Genomic DNA, 13978 nt, shown 5'->3' with positions numbered 1-13978 from the left:
TTCTGAGGGAGGGAGGAAGGGATAAGTGAGAGAGAGAGATAGTAAGAATAACGCGCTCAAGGGAGAACGCGGGCTTCTCCAAGGGTAGAGGAAGCTTTACACACATCCTAGCACTGGACACAAAAGCATGAAAGTACACATCTCAAGGGGGGAGATGCGGGCGACACATGTGCTCGGGCACCACATGTGCTCGGCCACATGGGCACAAGCAGCACATAGGCTCAGGCAGCATATACGCCCTGTGTTAACTCTTTGCCCAAATAGTGTTCTGACTTTCCTCATGCTGTTTCTCAAGCACCTTTGTTATAATCTTTAAAATTATAAAAATCTTACTCCATAATAGATTTTATTTATTTTTATTATTATTTACTTGGTTTTGAAGCCACACTCAGCAGTACTCAGGGCTTACTCCTGGCTCTGTGCTCAGGGATCACTCCTGGTGGGGCATGGTGGACCAAATGGGGTGCCGATGATTGAACCCAGGTCAGCTGTATGCATACCAAAGTTTGCATACTATCACTACCACTCTGGCTCCAATAGCTTTTGCTTTTATCAAATATTATGAGAATTGGAAATTGGAATAATGGGAGAAGAGAAATATGGTGCAGGAAGGCTCAAAATTAGCAGGGAGTATAATTGGGACTTACATTTCAAAAGACAAGATGTGATGTAGCAGCATGTAAGTATATTTAAACTTGTGAAAGTCAATGGTAAAAGTGACATTCAAAATGTAGTTACCTTGGGAGTAGGGAGGAATACCGTTTTTATTCACACAATTTGAAATTTTATGTTTTAAAGAATTTTTGATTAAAGTTAAAATGTGAGATCCAGTAGAACAGTTAAAACAGTGGTATCATGGTGACTGGGTGGGAACAGAGATCACTCATGGAACTCAGGGGCCAGTTGTGGAGGGTCTCAGCTTAGGTTTCCTGTTATGCCTTTTAGTTCAGTGAAGATGTCTCTAGCTTATGTCTTGGTGTAGGCTTTTTCTCTAGGAAGATATTTAGATAGAATGATTCATTAATTACTTTTCATGTTGGCGCAGTTGTTTTCATAGGAACTAGTTGATAATGATTGACAGCTGTTACATCTCTCCCTCATCTGCCACCAACATCTAGTTCCCACAAGCACTGTGTAGATAACCTTGAAACCCAGAAATTTAAAACTTTTTGCTTCATGTGGAAACTTACCGAAAGTTTACCCTAGAGTTACATTTTCTAACCCATAAGATAATCTAGAATGTCTAAATTCTTTCAGTCAGAGGTTCTAAAATGACTGTCATTCTTACGTGGATTTCATGGTGTTCTCTGTTGTTGTAGGTGGCACTGGTGTTCCCCAACAGCGACCCTGTGATGTTCATGGTTGCATTTTATGGATGTCTTCTGGCAGAGCTGGTTCCTGTTCCCATAGAAGTGCCATTAACAAGGAAGGTAGCAACCTCCATGCGTGTGGCCAGGGACTCATGTCCCTGAGGTTTCATTCTCAACTCTACCCAGCCAGTTATTGGTTTCTCTGTTCCCCCCATGCTGGGAGCAGGTTGCCAGATAGACATCTGTTTTGGACAGAGGAGGGAGTGCATATGGCCCAGCCTACAGAAAGATAAGAGATATTCCTCTTTTTCTGTCCTGTTGGTGAGAGACACTCAGGGCAGCTGGGGCAGGAGCTGCTATCACCCATTTGAATTCCCAATACAAGAAGGGACCTCTCTCCTCTACTAAATAGAAGTTGAAATTTGAAAAGGTTTTTCTAACTTTGAACTGTATGCTTATAAAATTTTTCATTTCCTGGGTGCAAGTTGTTATGGATGTATTATAATAGTGCTCAGTGATAGTTCTGAATTGGCAAGATGGAAACTCTTGTGTTTCATTTACTTACTGCTGTGTTTGTTTGTTTTACTGTATGGTTGATGTGGGGAGCATGCTGATATTCGAGGTAACTATTATATTTTAGCTAGAAATTTCTAGCTAACTACAGTGATCTGATCATTGAAAGAAATGGCATTATGGGAGCAGATTAAGCATGTGTTTCAGAAATCAGTTTTAAATCTTTCCCAGTGTTCAGGTAAATGTTTGGTATTATTTTGGTGGGTTTTGTTGTTTGTTTTTGGTGTTGGTTTCTGGGACACACTCAGCTGTGCTCAGGGCTTACTCTTGGCTCTGCTTTCAGGGATCACTCCTGGTAGGACTCTGGGGACCATATGGGATGATGGGGATTGAATCTGTGCCAGGCACATGCAAGGCAAGCTCCCTGCTCACTGTACTGTCTCTCTAGCCCCAAGTTCAGGTAATTGTTAATGTGAGCATAAGCAGCAACAAGAATTCCAAAAGTCAAGTTTGTTCATAGTACCAGAATATCTCAGATAATACAATGCACAGATAGTTGTATACTGGGGTTCTTAGGAAAAAAGAGACTTTACTGAAGAATACATATATCAGGATGCTTGACTAAATGTAAGCATGTATTTCTCTATAGTAATAGTTATGTTAGGTATCCCAGATATATCTGTTAATTACAAACAGTGGTTTTTTAGCATATCCATCAGTGCTCAGAGGTCACTATCATCTAGGTATCTAGAATTCCTGCATGAAATGCTTACACTCCAGCATATAGAGCTATCTTTCCAGTCCAAATGTCTTATTTATTTATTTATTTTTAATTAAAATACTGCTTAGTAACCACAACACCCAAAAGGAGAGAGTAAAAGGGAATGTGCCTGCCACAGAGGTGGAGGGTGGGGGAGAGATACTGGGAATATTGGTGATGGTGAATGGGCACTCGTGGAGGGATGGGTGCTCAATTGTTGTATGACTGAAACGTAAGCTCGAAAGTTTGTAAGTCTGTAACTGTACCTCACGGTGATTCATCAATAAGTAAAATGAAAATAAAAATGGAAATATGCTATAAAAGTACTGCTAAGTATTATTTGTAAGAAAAAACTGAGAAGTTAACATTGTCCAGAACTTTATATTTCACTCTTTTAAAAATATCTTTTAAATTTTAAAATAATTCAAACTGAATACAGCAAACTAAAAATTTCAAGCTAAAAAAAAATCTATAGGGGCCAGAGCAATAGTACAGCAGGTACTCGCAAGTGGCCAATCCAAGTTTGATACCCGACATCCCATATGATTCCCTCACCACCGCTAGGAGTGATCCCTGTGTGTAGAGCCAAGGAGTAAGTCCAGCACACCAGGTATAGCCCTGAAAAACAAAATCATTAAAAACAAACAAAAAACCTCTGTAGTGTATGCGTGTAATAGGATTGAATTATTCTGTAAGTATTGCTTGAAATGAAAAGGAGGAGCTGTATTTTATATGTGACCACTCACACCTCTTTGTTTTCTGTAGGATGCTGGTAGCCAGCAGATTGGGTTTCTGCTGGGAAGCTGTGGGGTTACCCTGGCACTGACCACAGATGCTTGTCAGAAGGGCCTGCCCAAGGCACAGACGGGAGAGGTGGCAGCTTTCAAAGGTGGGCTTCAGAGTGAAGGGATTGGGGTTTTCACGTTGTCATCCGATTGCTTACTTGCTCACGTTCTGGTCCTGGGCTCCAAATCAGTACCCATGATTCGGGAGTCTCTGGAACATGAAGACCACCATGAGTGAGATGGAGATTTCTGTTTCTTGGACATATGGCAGGCAGTGGATGTGTGTCAGCTCACAGAGATCCTAACCATAGTCACCCTAACCCCGTGCCCTCACAGGTTGGCCTCCCCTGGCCTGGCTGGTGATTGATGGGAAACATCTGGCCAAGCCTCCCAAGGACTGGCAGCCGTTGACTCAGGATGCAGGAGCTGGGACCGCCTATATTGAGGTACTGACCTGCCCATTTGCACAGGAGACAAGCCCAGGGCTGAGCTCCAGGTCTCTTGAGGGTGTAAATGCATGTCTCTAGGTGGAATGCCTACATTCTCATGGGTCACCTAAGACTTCCTCAGACTTCCAGGGGATGCTCTCACCCTGATCCTACTGCCTGGAAGTGTGAGCAGTTGTGAGGGACCCTCGGGTATACATCCCACGAGATCTCTCAGTTCATCTGAAGGTGTTGTTAGTGAGAGAGGCTATTGGCACCTTCTTCCTTCTGAAGAGTCCATTGGCCCATTTGCTGCTCTGGCCTCCAGAATCATCACGTAATGAATTTTTCTCTTGAAATATTTCAGTATAAAACCAGTAAAGAAGGCAGCACAGTGGGCGTCACAGTGTCCCATGCTTCCCTCCTGGCACAGTGCCGGGCTCTGACCCAGGCATGCGGCTACTCAGAAGGTAAGGCCATGTGGGGACGCTTTTCCCGCTATGCCTGGGGTGCCCAGCATTGCAGGCACATGTCTGGTGCAGCCCTGTGCAGGACCTGCCCTTGAGTCCAGGAGGTGCCAGAGAATTGTCTGCTTGGCTCTGCTTCTGCTAGGGTGTCTAGGCAGCCCCTCAGGGTCCTTTTAATAGACTCGTATGTGTCCATTTTTGGAGTATGATACCCACACACCACTGACTTTGCCTGGTAGGCTGGTTTAACATATGGTAGCTGAAGGGGAGTGCCTTGTGCATCTCAGAAGATCGACATCTGTTTTATTGGGATGTGCTTCCTGTTATGCTCCTGGTGACTATGGTTTTGGTCTAAACTGTTGTGCTTTCAGATACAGAAGCTGAATTTTTAAACACACTCGTTATCTCTTGGTAAAGTATAGGTATCCCACTAATGATAAACTGCTATCAGGTATTTAACTTGAGAACTGCTATTTAATAACCTAGGTAAGGCTGGAGAGAAGGCTTAGCAGGCTGAGCACAGACTGCATGCTGGAGCCCCAAGTTCAATCCCTGCCATGGAGTGGCCCCTTGAGTACCACTGGTAGCAACCCTGGAGTACTGAGCCAAAGAGTTGCCCCTGAGCACTGCTACCTGTGGCCCCCCAAACAAACAGACAAGAACAGCACAAAAATATGTTCAGAAAGATATGTGGCAGTTTTCCTGTTGTGATACTGGTATAGAACAAAACTAGATTTTCAGGTGAATGGCATAATTCACTATATGAAATACTGCTGTCTGAAGGCAAGGGATGACTTAAGGGTACCTCTGCAAACTTAAGTAGAGATTTTGGAAAGGATTTGGGGAATTTTTAAGGGCTTTCTTTTTGTTTGTTTGTTTGTTTTGTTGTGGGGTTACACCCGGTGGTGCTCAGGGCTTACTCTTGGCTCTGCCCTCACTGACTGGCTCTACCCCACTCCCTGACTCTTGTCAGCCACATTCTGTGGGTGAGAGAAGACTTAAGAGAGCACTGAAACTGAATCATAAAGAGCTTTGTAACACGTATTTCACTATGATTCTTTTCTTTCTTTCTTTTTTTTTTTTTAAGAGTACTTCTCTCTGAATGGAGGTCACTGAGGCCCTCCTAGAGCTGTTAGCATGAGAGGTATTGTAGCTCTACGAGAGGGGCCACGGGTGCAGGAAATGGGATCTCTGGATATGGAGTAGTAGGGAATATCCAGAAAGCCCCTCATCCACCCTCCACCTCTTCAGTGTCTTTCTTGCCAGTGTGTGCACATCAGTTCTGTCTGTGCAAAATGTGTGGCCTAAACTTTTATGTTGCTTAGGAATTTGAATAGCCAGGATCATTGGTTGGTTAGTGCATGCTTTACCTGTTGAATTAAATCGTCTATGTTGATGATAGCATCACCTCAGGGTTTCTCTAAAAGTGCATGAAGGTTCAGAGAGAGGGTCATACAGTTCCTTAACCATCTTTGTCCACTTTCAGCTGAAACATTAACAAATGTGCTGGATTTCAAAAGGGATGCTGGCCTGTGGCATGGAGTGTTAACAGTGAGTGTTGTAAACTAAATTATTTTATTGCTGGCATGAGGGGTTTCTGATGTTTCATAACCCCAAGCCCTGTTTTTAGGTGACATAATTAATCCTTAATTGTGCTGATTGACTTAAATGCTGTATCTGAACTGGAATGTGAGAAGAGCATTGATCTGCTCTGCGGTATGTGCTCTGCTCTCTGAGTGCTGGTGAGGCTGCCCCTGAGCTCCTCTCTCTTTCTAGAGCGTCATGAATAGGATGCACGTGATCAGTATCCCATATGCACTGATGAAGGTGAACCCGCTCTCCTGGATCCAGAAAGTATGTTCCTATAAAGGTAACAGGAGATAACACCATCACTTGGCTCACCCTTGGGAACTGAGAGAAAATAAATCCCACAGGCAGAGCTGCAGCTGTGGGGCAAGAGCCTGATAGCAGCGTGTGCCATGACCATGTCTCAAACACGGCTATGGGGGCTGACCAGTGACCTGCATATGCAAGGAACACTTTGCTTGTGCAAGGCTCTTTTCTTCCTGGACCTTTGATACTTAATTCTAGTCTCTTATAATGTTCTTTACATCTGCATTTGCATGCGTAGTATCTGAGATGTTTCTAGTTTGAAGTTTGGGCTTCTAAGTTTTTTCAAAGCTGTTTATTAAAGGGTCAGCATCTCCACCCCCCACACAGGCCAGCCCACCTTACCAGAGCATCTGTCCTAATGCCCAGGCTGGGTCCTAGGCACCATGCTTCTGGTCTGCCTGCTCTGATTATGCCAGTTGCTGAAAACGACCTGTGCACTGGGAATGTCTGCAGAACAGCCTCCAGGTAGCAGCTGTCTGAACATTCCCTGTCCTGAGAAAAACCAATCCAGTAGAGATTTGGCGGGTGCCTGCCTCTGTCAGTGCCTGGCTCGGATTAGAGCCCAGTGTGCCTGCATTGGTGGTTACACTGTCCAAGTTAAGCAGATAAGAGAGGGGCAGCATGAGCAGAAGGGCTTATTAGAGATGGGGAAGAGCCTCTGAGGGGCAGTTATAGCTGAAAATGCATCTGAGACTGTGGTTTATTTATTATTGAGGGCATAATCTGCCAAGACATGGCTGTGGATAGCATGTGAACTCTGCTCTTGCATGTGTACCTCTGCATGAGTCTGGAAGGTATGAGGATGTGCCTTCCTGTCACACAGCATGTCTGTGTTCCCCTCAGCCCGGGCTGCCCTCGTGAAGTCTCGCGACATGCACTGGTCTCTACTAGCTCAGCGGGGTCAGAGGGACGTCAGCCTCAGTTCGCTGCGCATGCTGATCGTGGCCGATGGTGCTAACCCATGTGAGTAGGTTCATTCCATCAGGGCCTTGCTGTTCCCCCCCACCATCTGAATAACCAGTAATGAGAATCACTGATTCTGGGGTGAGCCCAGTCAGCAGCTCACTGGGCTTACCCAAGAGCGTTGGGTTAGTAGTTCAACACAGCACATGGAAGGACATTCCTGATGATGGTCTTCCATAGGAAATAACCCAAGTGAAGATTTGTGCTGTGAGCCTTATCCAAGCCTCTTTCTCCTCCCTTAGTTCCCAGCTCCCTTAGTGCAGTGTCTCCTGGCAGGAGCTCTGGGCTCTTGAGGGTCTGAGGGTAGCTATTTCTTATCGGCTGTCTTGCAGTGCATACTTGGATTGTTAGTTGGCCTCTATTAGAAGTTTCTGGGGGACAGAAAGACAGGTGGGAATGTTATCATTTTTTGACAAGTCCATGTCACTGCTTACATCTGGAACTGCCCAGGACTAGAGATTAACCTCTGTCAGCAACTCTGTGCAGTGGAGCCTTAGACACTGTGTGCTCCTAGGAACCCCATCAGCACCCCTCTGGTACCCCTAAACTGCTCATCACCTCCCTTCACTGAGCCCCGTCGGCATCCCTTTCTAGTACCTCGAACCTCTCAAACCCATCATCTGCATCTAAGTCCCACTAGCTTCTGTGTCCAGCTCTAAAACACTACATCATACTCCCCTTCCAACTCTTGCCTAATCCCTCACCCTACCTGAGCCAGCCACTTTCTCTCACTGGCTCCATCCTGTCCACCCTCAGTGTTACTGTATCATCAGGAAGTGTTCCCTAAACTGGCTGCCCCCACAGACCTCAGATCCCAGCTGCTCCTGTATCCCTTTCATCTCCCTGTAGCACTCCAAACCCAGACTGTCTTGGCCTGTTGTTTCCCACTGCAGATCATAAGGCTAGACACAGGCACCTAAGGCCTCACCGGGCCTGGGGTCCTGATGGTGCTGACCCTGTCCTGAGCAGCCACACCCAGCAGGCGACAGCTGCTCTGGAGACAGCCTGAGACTACAATATAGGCCACCACTGAAGCCTACATTCCCCCTCAGTCTTCTCCTCCTTACCATAAGGCGGGGTTGGGGTGGGAGGGAGGTGCAGGGCAGGCTATAAGTCTGACCTCAGAACTAGCACAGGAGTTCAAGTGGATACTGTGAGGAAGCTGCACTTTTTTGTGTGCTGGTGATTTGGAAATGGATCACACTTACATGGAAGCAGCCTCACCCACTTCACAGGATCTGTGTTGTGGCAGTATTTCACGTTATGGGGTGGATGGGGGTTACTATGTGCAGCCCCAGATTTGTCCCTGTGTGCCCAGGTTTTTGGCCAGGTCAGCCTCATCAGGCCATTAGGGCTCACTCCCACTGTGTTTCCTGCAGGGTCCATATCCTCTTGTGATGCATTCCTCAACGTATTCCAGTCCAGAGGGTTGAGACCGGAGGTCATCTGTCCCTGTGCCAGCTCTCCTGAAGCACTGACAGTTGCCATCCGCAGGTGACTGCATCACTTGCTCTGCATTGTGAACACCTAATTGCTCCTGTGACTGAATTTCTGTGGTGGTACATCTGGTCAATCTGTTTCTAACCAGCAGAAACTTGCCACAGCCCTGATGCAACATTTCCCAGATATGTTAGTCTGACCCTTCATGTGGTCCATGTTTGGCTTTGTGCCAGGACCTGGCAGAGGACAGTATGTCAGTATAGGACTATTTTCTGTGTTAACACATTGATGTTGGCACATACCACTGGTGGCTCATACTTGCGTGTGGATTACCACAAGTTCCAGCACTGGTGGCAACATGTTAACCTTCTTCCCTCAATTCAGCTGTCAGAAAGGCCCAGTGAGACCTCAGATGTTGCTGTGTTCCTGTGTCCAGTGGCTTTTTCATGTGCATGTGAGGTGGCCGTGAAAGTGGACTAGAGCCTTAAGAAAAGCATCTTTTTCTTCATAAGCCTTACCTTGTCTTCCCTTTGCTCAGCGTGTCATTTTCTCTGCTGGAGAACATGTAGGGCAGTCACTATTGGTGAACAATGCTCCACTCTAGAATTTGGTGGTTGGGAGCACTGCTGCTACTTTAAGACCTTTCAGCCTTCCTGTGGGCAGGAGTTGGGGCAGTCCACCCCAACTCCACTGGCAATTCTCACCATAGCTGAGAACACAGGAGTGCCTGAGGCCGGAGTGAGGTTAGGCTGCTGTGGGTTTCCCTTTAACATGTCTGTGTTTTTCTTGCCTCCCTGCAGCCATGTCCTCACAGTCTGGAGCTGTGATGCAGGGTATAGGTAAAGGCCCGGGGTCCATCTTCCTGTGCTTAACCCTTGGATCAGCCAGTATGATTTTGTTTTCTAGGCCACCTGATCTGGGAGGACCTCCTGCAAGGAAAGCTGTCCTGTCAATGAATGGTCTCAGCTATGGTGTGATTAGAGTTGACACTGAGGAAAAGTTGTCCGTCCTCACTGTTCAGGATGTTGGTCAAGTCATGCCTGGAGGTAAGGAAGTGCCTGCGCTGTCCATTAGCAGGAAGAGCTTCAGGTGTGAGGTGTTCTTGGAGGTTTGGGTGCACCTTCGCCATCTGCTAGCAGTCTTAAAGCCTTGTGCACTAGGTGTTGAGTACTCTAGGATGTTTCCTAAGAGACTTTACCATGTACGTTGGGATTTTTTTTTTTTTTGTACGTTGGGATCTCTTAGGTTTTTTTTTTTTTTTTTCATATTCTTGCTTTTCTTGTACTGAGTTTAAAAGTGAGCCACTATACAAGTATGTGTCTGGCCTGCGACCCTGACTCCTAGTTCTTTAGATTTGGAGATCATAGCTACATTTTGTAGATGGGAGGGTTTCCAGATTTCATGCATTTTAGAGCATTTCCCCTCATGTTACCCTGGGTCATCGTTGGAAGCTGTAGCCAATCTATGAGTGGTAGGAGCATGGTTGTCATCTTGTATGTGGGCCCTGTGGTGTCTCCAAGGTGTGGGACATGTAGCAGTGCTGTGCAGGTGGCTATATCTGTGAGGAGACTGCAGTGTGATTTGACGGCCTTAGTTTGCGTCCTCATCTGCTTTAGTTCCTCTCTGCTGTGTCTATCCTTCTGGGGTCCACATTCCAGTAACTTATAGAGGCAAGGTCAGCAGGTTGCCCTGGGAACCCTGAGCCTATAGCTCTGCCTCCTATCCATTGCCTGGAAGATGGGCAAATGCACTGGGCACTGTGATGAGTTTCCAGAGGGGCCACCACTTGGTACTCTGGTTCATGCTTAGAGTTCTGACATGTTTTATATGCTTAGGGTTCCAACATAAATGAATGACCTTAAGATTTGGCAGGAATATAGGTTATCAATCCTATAGTATGTTTGAACATGGGGTGAAACATTTTTACAGAGAACATGGAAAAGGAGGTTTATTTGTGAGGAATGCACACATTTCTACGGATTGGTGAAGTAATAGTTGATTTAAATAAGAAGTATAAAGGACTCCTATCACACTCCTCACTTCCTGTATGTATATCATTTTGTGTGTACATGCTTCACTGTGCAAAGGAATTGCTTTCCTACTCTACAAGTACTTGTACAGCTCACTTTTCTATTTTCACTTTTTTGCTAGCAGACAGATTAGAAAAAACGGTGTATGTAGTGTGTGTTTAAGTGTAATTATGAGTACTTGCGTGCATAAGCACAGTATTCTCTAGGGGATATGTGCACAGAGCTGCCCTAGGTGTATCTGTGTATCCCTAATCCCTAGGTTTGTGCACATATACTGAGCTTCCTGAGGTCCCTCCAAGAGAGTTGGGGCAGATTGTTGTACCAGCAGCTGACCTGTCTCCATGAAGCTGTGTAACACTCCTTTTCAGTAGCACCATGTGGTGCGGCTTGTGTCCTTGTACCTTTGGGTTGTGGCCATTACGGAGAAGGCCTGCGTGAGGAGTGCGGAGTACCACCTGCTCTGCAGCTGCACACTCCTACCTGTTCAGAGTGGTGCTGCCATCTTCCTCTCCTGTTACTGACAGAAATTACAGAGTGCTTAGGTGAGCCCAGACTGCCTGTTTCACCCGGCTAATCAGGTGTTCTTAGTGGCATCATGTGTTTGTGGGGGCCAGCTCTGGCAAGGTGAGGACAAGTTTGGCTGCTCAGGGTTGACAGAAAAGGGGTGACAGGCTGTGGAGGACATGTAGGCCCTATGATAGGAAGGCCCAGGCTAGGCGAACCTGAGGCCAGTAGCACGAGCTGCCTCAGATCAGCACAGCACATGTGGCTCTGAGGACAGGAGGGGAGTGTCTGCCACCTTGAGTGCCTTGGGTTGTGTAGACCTTTCCCCATCCACTCGAGTGTGCCCGGGGTCACTCAGGATGCTCAGGTGTCAGCGTGTCATGAGAATGTACTGTGTTGCACATGCACATATGTTTGTAAGTGAACGCTGGCAGCTGTGGACTTTGTGAGCCACCACCCATGTCTGCATCTCACGCTGGACATGGGTTTCTCTTGTAGCTACATTGTGTGTTGTGAAGGTGGAAGGTACCCCTCATCTCTGTAAGACAGATGAAGTCGGAGAAATATGTGTTCATTCTGGGGCAACTGGTTCAGCTTACTATGGACTATTGGGCATCACCAGGAATGTCTTTGAGGTTTGTACCTACCAGGGCTGACTGGGTTCCATACTCTGGGCGAGGAAGCACTGTGGGTGAGGGGCAGGTGGGCCTTTGGCTGGCTTGACTGAGCACAGGAGGTTAGCACTGTGCATGCATTTTGGTGCTGTGCAAGTTCTGTGAGTTCCCCGTCTCTGGACAAGGTGCTCCCACACGGAGAAGGGAGGGAGGAGGAAAAAGGGTCTCCCTAACTGACTGAGACTCACCACGGAGGCCCAGCTTACGGGCTAGTCCCTGACTGGGAGCAGTGTGTGCACCACCTTCTCCCTATTAAGGGAGTTTTCTGACTGGTTGCTTGTTTGTCCTGGGCTGCCCCTGAGGGTTCCCCTCCCTCTGCAGACTGTTCCGGTCACTGCAGGAGGAGTGCCCATCTCTGACAAGCCTTTCACCAGAACGGGACTGCTGGGCTTCATCGGGCCTGTGAGTATGTCTGTGCTCAGGACCCAGCTCCAGGTGGGCTCCATCACTTATCCTGGCTCCTGAGCAGCTCCAGCCACCCTGCTGCTGCCCCCTTAAAGGCAGAGCATGTGGAGTTGTGGTTGGGCACACTGGAGGGAATCCTAGGCTCAGTGTGATGTGGATGATTTGTTTTCAGGTGAGGTGACAGGGTGTTCACTTTAGTATTCTTTGCCATTTGGATGTTGGTTGTGACTTCTTGACCTGTTGTTACTGGGGGATGGGGTGGGAGGGTGGGGTAGCCCTTACTTCCCCAGGGATAGTTGGCAACATCTAAAGTCATTTTGGTTGTCATGACTTGGGAGAGGGTTTTGTTGGTACTTAGCAGCACCTTCAGACCAGGAGTGCTTCTCCCTGTCCTGTCCTGTGCGGGGCAGACCCACAGTAGCACTGCCAGCCAGATTATGGTGGTGCTGAGCTTGGGCCCCGTCCTGACTCCTAAAGACCTTCACAGTCTATACAAGCATCATCCACAACTGTGTGCCCACCTCCTACACCTCCACACCAGCTACCAAATTGTCAGGCCCCATCCTCCATCCTGCCCTCGCCCCTGCCCTGAGTGGCTTGTCCTTGAGGGCATGGTGCCCTTTTGGCTATAGGTCTTACTGACTCTCTGAGTCTGTGTGCTTCCCTGTGTGAGCCCAGCTTGTGTAGCAGGACCTGACCTGCCTGTGTGAACATTTTGGGCCTAACCAGAGTCTTTCCTTCAGGGTAACTTGGTCTTTGTCGTGGGCAAACTGGACGGGCTGATGGTGGTCGGAGTACGCAGGCACAATGCAGATGATGTCGTGGCCACTGCCCTGGCTGTTGAACCCATGAAGTTTGTCTACAGAGGCAGGTGATGCGCTGCGGGTCCTTGTGCTGTGACTTTAATCTTCCTCCTCCACTTAAAATTAAGGACTATGTCTGCATAGAATGCAAATCCACTGACTTAGTATACAAAGCTTAGAAATTTCTGCTTACCAGAAAGTTCCAGAAGAAAAGGATGGCTTTTGCAGCAAGAGTGTCAGGACTAATCCTTGCTGCCTCTAAGCCTTTGCAAGATTGAGGCCCAGGTACATCTTAGATGGGACAGACGGGGCAGACACAGAGCCTGAAGCTCCAGATGGATATACTCAATGTGTGTTTCTCTGAAATCACCAAAGACCCATCTCTTCACTCAGTGTTTAGAGAACACTTGTTTAGAGAACTCCTTGCGCCTGCGATGGAACTCTGCTCTGTCCTTCTAAATGTTGGCAGACTGAATGAATAAATGAACCTCTGGCATAGTTTCCAGTTGACTGCAAGCAAGGGGCATCCCCTGCCCAGCCCTGTCTGCTTCAGGCCCTTTGTCCTACAGGAAGCAGCCCTTGCATTGGTGGTTTTTAAATTTCATTGTTCTCCCGAGAGAATTTTTCATTACTCAGACTAGGATGTCTGAACACTATTCCAGACCCTGTCTTTGAGCCTCCCCTAAAGGAGTCACTAGGGAATTCTGCTGAGTGGTGAGTCCATGTGCCCACTTGCCCTTCCCTAGGTCAGGATGGCAGGGTGTGGGCTACAAAGTGGCCACAAGGTGTTGTGATGTTCCTCTCTGCAGAATGAGGGTACTTGATGCATGTGCCCTTGGTGACATAGGGTGACACACTCCCTCTCCACCCCAACCCTTGATTCTCAAGGATTTAAGGAGATCTCCTTGCTTCCTGCCTTACTGAACAGGTGCTGGAGGGGAGGCCCTGTCCTGAATAGACATAGGGACCTTTGAGGGAATGCCAACTTGAGTGATACAAGGAGTGG

General features: G+C 47.3%; 1 protein-coding gene across 11 annotated transcripts in view; it reads left to right on the top strand.

Annotated features, from left to right (window-relative positions):
• The window catches only part of DIP2A (disco interacting protein 2 homolog A), an 81871-nt gene that overhangs the window by 42924 nt on the left and 24969 nt on the right, over nucleotides 1-13978 (top strand). For 10 of the 11 annotated variants that reach the window (XM_055126087.1, XM_055126086.1, XM_055126084.1 and 7 more), the window contains 12 exons: nucleotides 1320-1430; nucleotides 3349-3472; nucleotides 3705-3814; nucleotides 4161-4263; nucleotides 5747-5811; nucleotides 6037-6130; nucleotides 6997-7116; nucleotides 8496-8610; nucleotides 9463-9602; nucleotides 11589-11725; nucleotides 12086-12166; nucleotides 12913-13040. In XM_055126087.1, coding sequence (XP_054982062.1) covers nucleotides 1320-1430; nucleotides 3349-3472; nucleotides 3705-3814; nucleotides 4161-4263; nucleotides 5747-5811; nucleotides 6037-6130; nucleotides 6997-7116; nucleotides 8496-8610; nucleotides 9463-9602; nucleotides 11589-11725; nucleotides 12086-12166; nucleotides 12913-13040 — 1328 coding nt within the window. The remainder of the gene's footprint in view (nucleotides 1-1319; nucleotides 1431-3348; nucleotides 3473-3704; nucleotides 3815-4160; nucleotides 4264-5746; nucleotides 5812-6036; nucleotides 6131-6996; nucleotides 7117-8495; nucleotides 8611-9462; nucleotides 9603-11588; nucleotides 11726-12085; nucleotides 12167-12912; nucleotides 13041-13978) is intronic. The other variant, XR_008628497.1, reaches the window with a different exon arrangement.

The sequence above is a fragment of the Sorex araneus genome, chromosome 2 (assembly GCF_027595985.1).
Source record: "Sorex araneus isolate mSorAra2 chromosome 2, mSorAra2.pri, whole genome shotgun sequence".
NCBI classification, from domain to species: domain Eukaryota; kingdom Metazoa; phylum Chordata; class Mammalia; order Eulipotyphla; family Soricidae; genus Sorex; species Sorex araneus.
This window is presented reverse-complemented; position numbering and strand designations above follow the sequence as displayed.